General features: G+C 36.9%; 1 protein-coding gene across 1 annotated transcript in view; it reads right to left on the reverse strand.

Moving 5' to 3' along the window:
- LOC125653309 (ubiquitin carboxyl-terminal hydrolase 15-like) overlaps positions 1-13,513 on the reverse strand; it is a 122,137-nt gene that overhangs the window by 88,338 nt on the left and 20,286 nt on the right. The window contains exons 6-7 of the mRNA XM_056145760.1: positions 7,243-7,393; positions 762-935 (exon numbers count right to left, since the gene is read on the reverse strand). Of these exons, the coding sequence (XP_056001735.1) occupies positions 762-935; positions 7,243-7,393 (325 nt within the window). The remainder of the gene's footprint in view (positions 1-761; positions 936-7,242; positions 7,394-13,513) is intronic.

Consider the following 13,513-nt stretch of genomic DNA (forward strand, 5'->3'; position numbering starts at 1 on the left):
GGGTCGCTACGGCAGTTTTGACTGTATTTGTATGTAAAACTTTGATCCCCTATTGTGGCCCCATCCAACCCCCGGGGGCCATGGTTTTACCAAACTTGAATCTGCACTACGTCAAGAAGCTTTCATGTAAATTTCAACTTTCCTGGCCCAGTAATTTTGAGAAGAAGATTTTAAAGATTTTCCCTATATATTTCTACGTAAAACTGATTCCCCCCCCCCCCATCCTACCCCCCCCCCCTGGGGGGGGGGGGGGGGGGGGGGGGTGGGGGGGGCATGATTTGAACAAACTTCAATCTGCACTATGTTAGAAAGCTTTCATGTAAATCTCAGCTTTCTGGCCCAGTGGTTCTTGAGAAGAAGATTTTTAAATGACCCCACCCTGTTTTTACATTTTTGTAATTATCTCGGGCCCTTCATTTGAACAAATTTGAAAGCCCTTCACTCAAGGATGCTTTTGGCCAAGTTTGGTTGAAATTGGCCCTGTGGTTCTGGAGAAGAAGTCGAAAATGTAAAAAGTTTACAGACAGATGACGCACAACAGGCGATCAGAAAAGCTCACTCAAGCTTTCAGCTCAGGTGTGGTAATGACATCTCAAAAACATGTGAGTTTGAGAAAATCTTTATATGGTGGCACAGTGGGGTGAGAAAAACAATATTCTGAGAAATCTCAGATTTGAGAAAATCTCAGCATTGTTGGCCCCGAAACCTGGAGGAAATTCTCCACCAACCCATTCCTATGACTTCACTTGTTGAGGACTTACCTTGAAATTTCTTGGAACTGTATAATTACACTTTCCAGACCACATTGTTTTCATCAAATCAGCATAAGATCTGGCAATCTCTCCTCCCATTCCTAACGGGTTATCTTCATTGACCTCTTCTATCCATTGATCTCCAAGTAGATGATTCGTCAGTTTAGGAACATTTGACATACACTGGAAAGATAAATGTAAAATACACTGCAAATGTATTGTCTCATATGTTTCAGCATAACTGACATAAGCAACATGTTCAATCTAAGTATGGGTGATGGAAAGGGCTAATATATTGCATATAGTTGAGGTAACATTAAAAATTTTCCCCCTGAGAAAACCATTGTCAACCGAGGCGTAGCCGTAGTCAATGGTTTCTCGAGGGGTGAAAATTTCAACGTTAACCTCAGCTACATGCAATATTTGTTTTATTATACTGAATGTTATGTAAACAGGAAAGCAGAAAAACTTACGTTTGTTGACATTTGATCAATAGCTGTCACTGCGATATTTCGTATATCGATGCAGGTATTTAATTGTGTTTATTACAAATGCTCAAATGACATCGTCTAACAATCTACGGCGAACCGTATGTGCATAAATTTGACGCATGTGATAATTTTTTATAATATCACCCGTTGTCAAGTACTGTTACCCGTTGCTAGATATTATCACCCTGGGGTGTGTGCTTTCTGTTCTCAGAGGGTAACAATATGTTTTTTCAAATGCTTCTCGACGTATCAGATCCGAGTATTTTACATGAAAGTATAATAAAAATAATTAACACAAAATCAATATAAAAATCAGATTTAAGGGGATATGATTCTGAAGTTTTTTAAGTCAGTGCACAGCTTGAAGTAACATACTTAGGTAATGGTTGTTGTGACATACATTGATTATTATTTTGATTAAGGCCAAGTAAAATTAATTAGTAGATTATCATTCCCGCCCGCCCCTCGAAAATTGCCCCGCCCCGATTTTTTAAAAATATTTTTATGTCCGGTCCGGTATCGTAAACGTACTTCGTTTCACTTTGTTATTTCCGGTGGACAAAAACTGTTTTGCAAAAGCGATGGTTTTCATAATATCGCGTGTAATTCAGGGGATACATGAAAAGAAAGGATGGTTTGCCTTTAATGCAAGTGATATCAAAACATTTTTAGATATTTACAATGATTTTGTTGCTGGACAAGTCGACCACAAGCCTCCGTTACAAGAACTTCAAACGGCCAGAATTACGGCTCACATTGGAACCACTAAACACGAATTGAAAACTGAAGTAGATCCTAATACGAAACTAGGAGATGCAATTCCATGTCTAGGACCATATATTGAGTACAGGGTGAATGTTGATGAAAATCAAAATGTTGAAAATACTTGTACGAAAGTTGATGCCCTCAAAATACTTATGGCTGGTGCAAATAAGGCAAATCATCTACCAAAGGTGAAACATGAATTTAACTCAAAGAATAAACTATATAATGACATTATTACATGGCTTAAATCCCAAAATGTTGGGTTTCTTTCTACAAATAAGGACTCACTTGGAAACACTTTTGTTAATACCCTATGTGATGCATTATGGTTTATTGACGGTAACCACTAAACTCTAGCTAACAGGGCTTGTGGTGTACCAGATGCACTATCACATCTCCATGGCTACTACAAACCAGAACTCAGAAAAAGAAAAAAAATTGATGCAGAAAGTCTAAAGGAAAGTGTTCTTCGCAGCCATTCTACGGCAATATTATTGATGAGTGAAAATGGATTTTTGAAGCGAGAACAGTGGGCAGCTGTCAAAGAAGTAGTTTGCACCTTTGGTTGTAACTTGAAAAAGTATGCAGATTTTCTTGTATCCCAGAAGTATAAAACTGAGTGTAGCAGTTCAAAAAAAGTATTCCAAGGTGACAAAGAAAGGTATAAACAATTTTTCCAGTGTATTTTAGTTTTTGTTCCCATGTGAAAAGCTCTAAATCGACCCAAATCAATAAAATTTGTATGTACAAAAAAAAATGTAAATCTAATAACATGACATGTATACTCCTACATGTACCTAGGCCTGGACATTCTGAATATTATCAAAAATTTACATAAATTGACAATTATACATGTACCACATCTCCATTGTTTAAAACTAAGTTTTTTAAAAATTTTAAATTGTAAGTTAATTTTAAAATAGGAGATGTGGTATAATAAAGCTAGAAAATTTGTTCTGTATCATGTTCAAATTGATTTTTGTAGGTGGGAGTATTTGTCACCATCAACAACAAATCCGACCAAAGCAGCCAGATATCAGACCATACACACAGCTTTACTTCACAGTGACTATTTCTCTCTAGGTCGATTTGACTACTTTAAAGGTCTTGTGGTGCCTGTAAAATGTGCTAAATTTACCTATACTGGAGCTAAGGAACATCTTATGTTTATTTGGAAAATACCCAATGACATGTCTGAAAGTAATGTTATGTCTAAAAATATGGAAGTTGCTTGTGAACTACGAAAAAAGTTACCAGTTTACCACACTCGGTCAATGAGGCGAGAATTCTTGAGTTTGTTTGGAAGTGCAATCTCAAATAAGTCATCATTTCTCAGGGAAGCTTATCGTCGTTTAACTGGGGATCAGTCAGCAAGTCTCACGTTCTCTCAGTCTGAAGTAGATGCACGCATTAGTGAAATTCTGGACAATGAAGATACAGACTTAGTTTGTGATCTGAGACTTAATAATTCTGGCCAACCAGAAAAATATAATATATTCCTCTCTGAATGTCCGAAGTATATCAACGAGAAGCTTGAGTTTTCTGTCGATGAACGTAGACATGATCAAATGGACAAGGGGGAAGTAATTACTCATTTGGCTGATGCTTTTTCAGTGAGAGACTTGTACGAACAAGTTAAAGCAAAATTGCCTGATAACACACCAGTTCCTTCAGAGCAATGGTTACGCTGGGAATTTTGGCCTCGACATCCTAACTTTCAAGCTTCTCGTAGATATAAAGGGAAACTTAAAGTAAAATTTATGATCCAAAGTCGTCAATTTAGAAAAACACACATAGACATGCACTATGCTTCCTCCATTTTTAGGTATCATAAAGAGTTTGCAATCAAATATAAAGACTTTTGTAATTTTGTGTGCATGGACGATAAACACAAATTGAAAGTTGGGGAGCCAGGCTATCCAGTAGCTAGTGTAGAAAGGGGAAAACAAGTAATAGTTGCCATGGGGAAAAAGTTTGAAGTTGATCATGACTTCACAAAATTTTCTGTCACACCTACTGTAAATTTATTTACAGAGATCCCAAGTGAAATTGAATCCACTTTTTATGGTGGTACTGTGTTTGTTGGCTTGAAAGAAACAGCATTTCAACCTTCTTCCCCATGGCGTCATGCTACAGAACTTGCAGGAATCTTGAAATCGTCATTTACTCAAAACGGTGAAATTAAACCTATTTTAGTCATGTACAGTGATGGGGGACCTGATCACAGGCTTACATATGTTTCTGTTCAAATGTCTTTATTGTGTCTGTTTTTAATTTTTGATTTAGATATGATCTGTGTTGCCAGGACTCCACTTCAAAATAGCTGGAAAAATCCAGCTGAGAGAATAATGTCTGTTTTAAACATAGGCTTTCAATCAGTTGGATTGATGAGAGAAAAAACTGAGCATTTTGAAAAACAGTTAGACTCTGCTAATTCTCTTGCAGTTATCAGAAAATTAGTGGAAAAATATCCCTCTTTTGAGGAGGAAGTCTTAGATTCAATGGAGCCTGTCCGTATATTGTTATCCAATGTCATTACAAGGTTAAAGTGAAAGGGTCAAAGTTTGAAAGTTTTTCAGCCGGCAACTGAAGGAGAAATTTTTGATTTACATAGAGAGATACTTAATACTTAAAATTGATCCTGATCTAAAAACCACTGATACTACCCAGAAAGATGTTAAAAAGAGGAAATTGTTTAACATATTTGTAGATGAACATTGCAAAATCAGACATTATATGTTCAGTGTGAAAAAATGTGGTAAAGTGTCTTGTAGAGTTTGTAAGAGGCCTAGGTTGTCGGCTGAAATCTTTGAAAGTCTGCATCATTTACCTGATCCAGAGCCTTTAAATGCTGATAAATACAAATCATTTGAAGATTTATAGGTAAGGAAACCTCAGAAAGGTTTAGGCCATCATTTACAGCTAAACCATCAAATGTACATGGGTTACCTTTTTCTCCATCATCTCAGATGGCCAAAAATGTTGAAATGGTTGTTATATGTTCTGAATGTGAAAACCCTCGGGTTCTTTATTCTCAAATGCGGGGTGAAAGGAGGAAACAGTTATTGGAGTGTTTAGAAGATATTCAGTACTCTTGTGGTTGTACATTTGATGATTTAGAAATAGATGATGACAAACATGTATTGAAAAGTGTGTTTGTGGAAAAAAACCTAACATGTTCATGTAACATAGAGATTACTTATTTTTCTGCTGGTTTTGAGGAAATATGTTATTACTGTGGTTCCGATGATCTTCATACTGATGAAGACGGTAATGATCCAGATGAAGCCAAAAAAATTTATCCGTTGTGTACAGAATGTAAAGAACTTGGTAAAAAAAATTGTTGAGAGACACTCAAGAAATGTTTTTCAATCCAAGTAGTTGGTTCATTTGAACATGTATTTTGCCTGGCAATATTAACATTTTCTAGTCTGTATTTACCAAAACTTGTATTGAAGTGTTTTGTTGTGTTTTATTTATTTCATTTTATGTTTACAGAAATAAACAGATAGTTTAATTTGACACTTTTATTTCTTCAAACTTATTCATAGATAATGTTGGACATCAATTCAAAGTCATCACAAGATATCCTTAGTCAATGGTGCATTGTATCCTGTGTCACTTAGCGTCTGTCAAAGTGAAATTCTGGCTATCCTTTTTATACATATCATTGAAGCTTACCAGTTGTTCCTAACTTCTTTTAAACACAGCCAGTAATACATGTCATGCCGTTTAGAAACCCAAATACACATGTAATTATGATTTATAAAGCCTTTTCTCAATGAGAGAAGGCATTTTTGAGGTCAAGAATACCATGGCGAAAAATAAAAAATAAAATCCTCCCACCCGCCCCATTTTTTTTGTGAAGTTTGAATGATAATCTACTAATTAATTTTACTTGGCCTTAACACTAATATGACTAATATGACCTTGTTGTTCTGGGAGAAGGCCAAGGTCACATATATGATGGTAGGAAATAAAAGGTTTTGCCAAGACAGACCCTGAAGCCTGCTACTACACCTCCAAAGTATTCTGTTTCATTCCGTGCAAACCTTTCATCATTCTAAGCAAACCATTCACCATTTCGTGCAAATTCTTCACCATTCCATGCAGATCATTTAGTATTCTGTGCAGACCCTTCAGCGCTCCATGCAAACTGTTTCGTGCAAGAATCGTTCTGTACATGATTAAGCCACATCCATAGAAAAGTGCAGATCATTCAAACCAGGCCCATAGAAACTTGCATTTCGTTATGGGATCTGGGACAGGTGGACTTTGTTGGGAATTTGCACGATTATTTCAAAAATTTCTCAAAGGTGGATTATCAACAGTGAAAATCTGCATATAATCGAAACAAAATAATGATTTCAAAACCATTTGTATGTAAAACTTTGATCCCCTATTGTGGCCCCATCATACCCCCAGGGGCCATGATTTTAACAAATTTGAATCTGCACTATGTCATTGGCCCAGTGGTTCTGCAGAAGAAGTCGAAAATGTAAAAAGTTTACAGACAGATGACCGACAACAGGTGATCAGAAAAGCTCACTTGAGCTTTCAGCTCAGGTGAGCTAAAAAGTCTGGAAAACTGATAATTCATGCTATTTTCCTAAGTCCAAGGGTCATAACTAAGTGAAAAATCAATGGACCGAGACGAAATTCAAACTTGACCTGTAACTTGTTATGGCAAAGCAACATACCAAATATCAAATAAATATATGCAAGAATAGAGAAAAAAAGTGTGGAAAACTGGACTGACGGATGGACGGACGGAGCGCAAACCTAAAGTCCCCTTCGACTTCGTCGGTAGGGAACTAATAAGCATCCCAACTTATGCAGCTCAGTTAAGGCTATCCGAAAACTGTGCATTTCGCACCATATGACATCACAATGAAAAAGTACATCACAACATACAGGTTCTTATAGTTATATAACGAGGAAAGTGTCATCATATTTTGTCGTTATTTACCACCATTATCAAGTGATAGGCTGTATATCATGTGAAAAAAAAATTTCAACTGACGTCATGGGGAATTACCATGAGGGGAATTTACGGGAGCTCAATCAACATATAAATAGTAAGGTTTCGATGTTTAACCATAACAATTGTAATTATACTTGTGAATATGAGTTGTAATTTCACCCCAAAATTATAGTGCATATTACTATGGAAACCCTTTACCTAGTTGCGTAATTAACTGGGAACTTAACAACAGATTCCACTGAATTGTTACCTGTATTGCTGAGTTCATGAAACAAGTGTTTCCCAAGTTTGACAGTCCACACAGTCCCGGAGCAACAGTTCCTCTTCTGGAGTCATATTCCATGTTAGAGTAGCTGTTGTAGGTAGATTTGTTTGAGCTGACATCAGATTCTGTCCTGGAACTTTAAGCAAGAGTAAACAAAAGGTGTTTGTAAAACATATATGACCCTTCACAAAATTCACATAAATCTGTGAGGTGAAAAAGAAAAACAACTTCATGAACACATTGCTATAGCAATACTTAGGTTTTGGGAGACACACAACACCTGGAGTCACCTGATAGTGAATAGGGACTGTGTGTCAGCCTACTAAGTATAAATTACACAAAGTGTTCTCCAGTTATTTTCTGCACAAGACAAAACCTGTTTGGCCTGGTTTGACCTTGACTATACTAATCTGCTGAGCAGCAGGAGAGATCATATGCACATTGATGTGCATCAACTAACAAGTCAATCGTAACTACTCGGCTATTTCCGTAACCGCAAAGGAACCTTGTACGTGGATCGACACCATCAGAGTCTGTTGCCATGTGTACACAAATGCAACTATGACGTCACAGTCGTACGTTACAATATGAAATGCGAGCTTTCATATGCATCTAAGATATCATACACATCTAAGGTATTCTAATACTATCAATTTCCACTTATATGTTTATGTATTAGAGTGAATAAGACGTTAATGATACCATAAATGAATCTGCGGTAAAAAATCTAAATAACACATTACACAGGGATTCAGTTCTGGCCTTTTAACCTCATCCACAGGCGTGCTTCCGGCGAAGAAATGCATCAATTTGATGCAATTCTTGCACCAATCCACGTCTGAGTCTTCTTACCAGTTACAGAAAAGGATGAGCGCGTGATCCGATTGCTAACAAGTATGATTACCATATCTGAACGATGGTAAAGGAAAATAGTCCAAGAAGGACACTCTCAAAACACATAGAATAAAACATCATAAATACAATTTTTTTTATCTAAATACATAGTTCCCTACCAGTTGCAAAATTCCTGGACCGCAACAATATTCAAAATTCATTATGTAGGTTATGGTAAAGGGGAAAATTGGGGATCCAGGATAGGAATGGTTGGAAATCAACTGCTATTCGAGTAGAAACTAGACCAGGACAAAAGACAAATTTATAATTAGGTTTAGGTCTTTGACCAGGTCAATAAACTGTGACATGTGGGTGATCATGAATAATTTAGCTATATTGTTGTATTACTATGCTAGAAGTTTTAATGAGTGTAGTACTCTTATCTACAGAAATAAGAAACTTGGATGTAAACTAATAATGAATTCATGTTATTTTCTAAGTCCAAGGGCCATAACTAAATGAAAAATCAACAGACCAAGACTAAATTCTGTAAGTTGTTATGGCAAAGCAATCTACCAAATATCAAATGAATATCTGCAAGCATATAAAAAAATAAGTCTGGAAAATTAATTTGCAGGACTGACGGACGGACGGAATGCAGACCTAACGTCCCCTTCGACTTCGTCAGTAGGGGACTAATAACACTAAAGAACACCTATCCTGGGAATCATGAAATTTACAATTTTGGTAGAGGCCTTCCTGCTCTACATCACTTTCATTTAGTTTTTCTTAAACATGTGCAATTCTAGAGAAGATTTTTGAAAATTGGTTAATTTTGGGCAGTTTTTGCTCACCCCTAGGGCCTCAGGAATCCTGAAATTTACAATTTATGTCACCCTTGTTCCAAAGATGTTTCATACCAATTTTGAAAAGAATTGGAATAATAGTTATCAAGAAAAGGTTAAAAATGTTCCAATTGTTAATGCACGATGACGGACGACAACCAATTGCAATAGGTCACCTGAGTAAACTCAGATAACCTAAAAATCCTACTAAAAGATGTTGAAAATCTGTCACAAAACTCATCAAAACAGAAAGATTCCAAAAAAAGCAAGAAAGAGTATGACAGGATTTATGAAAAGGAGAAACGGTCAAGAAGTTTTCAGGGTAAATGATAAAATGGTCAGAAATGGTTGGTGTGTGACCAGGAGAAACAGTTGATGTTTTGTTCCTTGTGTAAACATTTTGCAAATTTCGACAGCGATGCAAGTTAGGGCTGTTCCAGAAATGATCAAATGGGGGGGTCGGGCGGCAAACGATATTTTTTTGTGTGGGTGGTCGTATTTTTTCATATTTTAATTGGTCCGTGGTTGGACTGTTAAAAAAATATTTATTATGGGTAGTGGGTAGTTTCTATTGTTTTATTTTGTGCCACGTGGGTGTTGAGTTTTCAGAATATTTTTATTGTTGCTCTTGTCGTGTTGGTTACAAAACGTCGGAGGGAAAATTGAAAACGTGCTTTCAAAATGCTGCTTTCGAAATCGGAAATCGGAAGTAACATAGAACTATTCGAGTTGTCGCTCTTTGCAGCGCATAACTTTCCATTACGGCACTCTTCAAATTAGAGGCGCATTTAGTAGGGTCCCTTTGGACGTGATGGCGGCGAACTCTGTTCTGTAGATTATTACAGTTTACAGTGCATCGATTTTGGGAATATTTTGAAGCCAAAGGTATTCCGTTTTCTAATAAAAATAGGCAAAACCTTAATTGATTTATACGAGGGTACCGATGCATTATATTTATCAGTCGGTGTGATGGTGATAGAGGCCCTCCTCCGGGCGCGGGCTCCATTAGATGACGAACGATTCGTGGAAAAACATATCCATACCCATTTCATGATAATAGCATCGTTTGGACTCCCAATCTTTCCAACATTCCCGCCATAGATGCCTTTGATTGTTGATGTGACATCGTTTCTTCAGAACTACTGTGATACAATGTCGCACAGGCATTACCGCGTCATTGACTAAAATGTTTGTCCCGAAAACCTCGCGAGATTTGTACCGTTTTCATTTTTAAAAATATTTTTGTGGTGGGTCTGGTTAGTTTTTTTTTTTATTAGATGGGTCATTGTAAAATGAGTTTATTAATTTGATGGGTCATGGGGTAATTTTTTATTTTATTTTTATGGGTGCTTGGTATATACAACAGGTGCCTCCCGACCCCCCCATGTATTTATTTCTGGAATAGCCCTTAGTTGATTAAAACAATAAATGTCACTCTTACATTGTTTCATTTTTTTAAATTTAAGTTTTAGTTGAATGGTGGACTGATTAATTTCTTAGAGGACTGATAGAAAATGTTGCCTATATCAGTCCGGCTTGACTGGCAGACTGAAAAGTTAGTTTCGAGCCCTATTTACTGAATAAAATTTTAAAAAATTGGTAACTATTGATTGTGAAAAAGTTTATATCTTCAATAGACAATCAAATTTTATTTACAATAAAAAAAATATTGTCAAGGGGGAGCAATAACTCCTATGCTGGTATTTCCTCTACTGTGTGTCCAATATACAATGTTTTCCCTAATATCTACAATAAATTTATACATATTCATAAATATGCAGTTTGTCGAAACTGTTGACATTTAAAATTTGTCATTTTAACAAGTTTTTATCTATTCTATTTTCTTATAATGCGCGATTTTCTGATGTTGATTCATACTTTTGTTTATGTGTGTCCGACATCTCAACATGAGGCCCAGGGATTACATCGCTCACCTGAGTCACCTTGGCTCATATTAAAGATTTCCTCTATACATTCGCATGTAAAACTTTGATCCCTATTGTGGCCCCAACTTACCCCCGGGGGCCATGATTTTTACAAACTTGAATCTGCACTATGTCAGGAAGCTTTCATGTAAATGTAAACTTTTCTGGTGCCAGTGGTTCTTGAGAACAGTTTAAAAGATTTTCCCTATATATATTTGTATGTACAGACATGATTTTGTGGTATAAACAAAAAGTAGGAAATGGGTTGCAAAGCCCTATGGCCGGGGTTCTTTTTGAAAGTCGGATTACCACAAAGGAAAAGTCGGATTTCCGATTTAAATCGGGAAAAAAATCATGTCTGTATGTAAAACTTTGATCTCCTATTGTGGCCCCCACCTACCCCTGGGGGGCCATGATTTGAAAAACTTGAATCTGCACTAAGTCAGGAAGCTTTCATGTAAATTTGTACTTTCCTGGCCCAGTGGTTCTTGAGAAGAAGATTTTTAAAGATTTTACCTATATATTCGCATGAAAATCTTTGATCCCCTATTGTGGCCCCAACCTATCCCCGTGATTATCTCCCTTTTGAAAGGGACATGGCCCTTCATTTAAACAAATTTGAATCCCCTTCACCCATAGATGCTTTGTGCCAAGTTTGGTTGAAATTTGCCTAGATTAAGTTTAGAAGTTTAGCTGAAATTGGCCCAGTGGTTTTGTCAAAGAAGACTTTTAAAATTCGTTAATGTATTTTCACTATTATCCCCCCTTGGAGAAGGGCATAGCCCTTCATTTGAACAAACTTGAATCCCCTGCACCCAAGGATGCTTTGTGTCAAGTTTGGTTGAAATTGGCCCAGTAGTTCTGGAGAAGAAGATGAAAATGTGAAAAGTTTATGACAACAATGACAATGGACAATGGACCAATCAGAAAAGCTCACTTGAGCCTTCAAAATAAAGGGCCAAGAGGGGTCAAAAGTATTTTCTAAATACATGTATTATAACAGGAAGGGAGAAAATGCAACGGACCAGACCGGGAATCAAACCTGGGCCCCCTGAATCTCTAGTCAGGTGCTCTACTAACTGAGCTATCTGGCCAGCAGCGATCGAACCCGGCTGACTGCTACATTCCTCCCATCTTAAATGTCTTAACACTTAAAGACATCAACCCAGGATCTTAATACCCTGGCAGGCATTTTTACCAGTCAATTCCAGGGGCTGGTCTACAGCACCATTTGTAACAGGAAGGGAGAAAATGCAACGGACCAGACCGGGATTCGAACCTGGGCCCTCCGAATCTCTAGCAGGGCGTCAAGTGAATTTTGGTCCAAAAAATATAGGACATACCTCAGAAATATAGCACATTTTTCTCAGAAATATAGGAATATATAGGACAAGAAAAACAATGAACTTTAGGACTTTTAAGCCTCCTCCGGTATTATATCCTCCACTCACTACACTCTCCTTTTATTTACAAGTTAACAGGAATTACAACCTTCAGTGTTTCAATAAATAATGTCACATTTGATTTCTGTCTTACAAATGGTACACCTAGCACTATGATCTGAACTGCCTTTAACACACCACGACTGTAACCTGTGTCCATTTGAATCTACTTCAGTTAACCAGCGTTCCTTAAACTTTGTTTTATCCTGAGGCATTTTCACACTAAGACTTGTTAAAACTCAACCTGAAACATAACACTTGTTAGGACATGGGACACCTTCATCTGCAGAACTGTTTGACTTCCCTTAAGGAAGAAAAACAAATCCAGCAGGTAAAGCTGGAATAGCTGGGCTAAGCAGGGTTGCAACACTTGAAAGAAAGGTGAATTTTGAAGTAAATGTTGTATAGCTACAAACAGATGACACAATTTGTTTGTATTATACAGTAATGGTTTTGCTTCAGAATCGAACATTTCTTGCTTACCCTAAAATATAGGAATTTATAGGAATTTCACACTATGTACCAAGTTTCGCCCCACCCTGGGGTCAGAATCCCTACTCCGGGGATCATGAAATTTACAATTTTGGTTGAGGCCTTCCTGCTCTACATCACCATGCATTCAGTTTTTCTTACATCTGTGTGGTTCTAGAGAAGAAGATTTTTTAAAAATTGGTCAATTTTGGGCAGTTTTTGTCCCATCCCTCAGGCCCCAGGGGTGCAGGAGTCCTGAAAATTACAAAATTATACCCCCCCCCCCCCCCCTGTTGCAAAGATACTTCATACCAAATTGGAATGGCAGTTATTACAACGAAGTTAATGTTCTATTGTTTACACATTTAATAACTGACCATTTTGGCCCCACCCTGATACCAAAATCCCTGGGATCATCAAATTTACCATTTTGGTAAAGGACTAACAGTTCTTTCTGAATATCCATTTAGTTTCAATTTGGTATCAGTAGCACTAAAAAAGATGTTATTTAAGTGTTTACACATAAACACTATGTACGAAATTTGGCCCCGCCGAGTCAAAACAATGAAGGCTTCTTTTATGCTATTTTGTGCAAATTTGGAATAATAAAATTAATGCTATTATTACATAAAGGAAAAAGAAAATGTGTAACAATCAGAAAGAATACAGCATACAAGTCATTTTGATATGATAGACCTCTCAAATTTCATTCTCTAAAAATACATGCATTCTCATAATT

The sequence above is a fragment of the Ostrea edulis genome, chromosome 7, assembly GCF_947568905.1.
Source record: "Ostrea edulis chromosome 7, xbOstEdul1.1, whole genome shotgun sequence".
Taxonomy (NCBI): domain Eukaryota; kingdom Metazoa; phylum Mollusca; class Bivalvia; order Ostreida; family Ostreidae; genus Ostrea; species Ostrea edulis.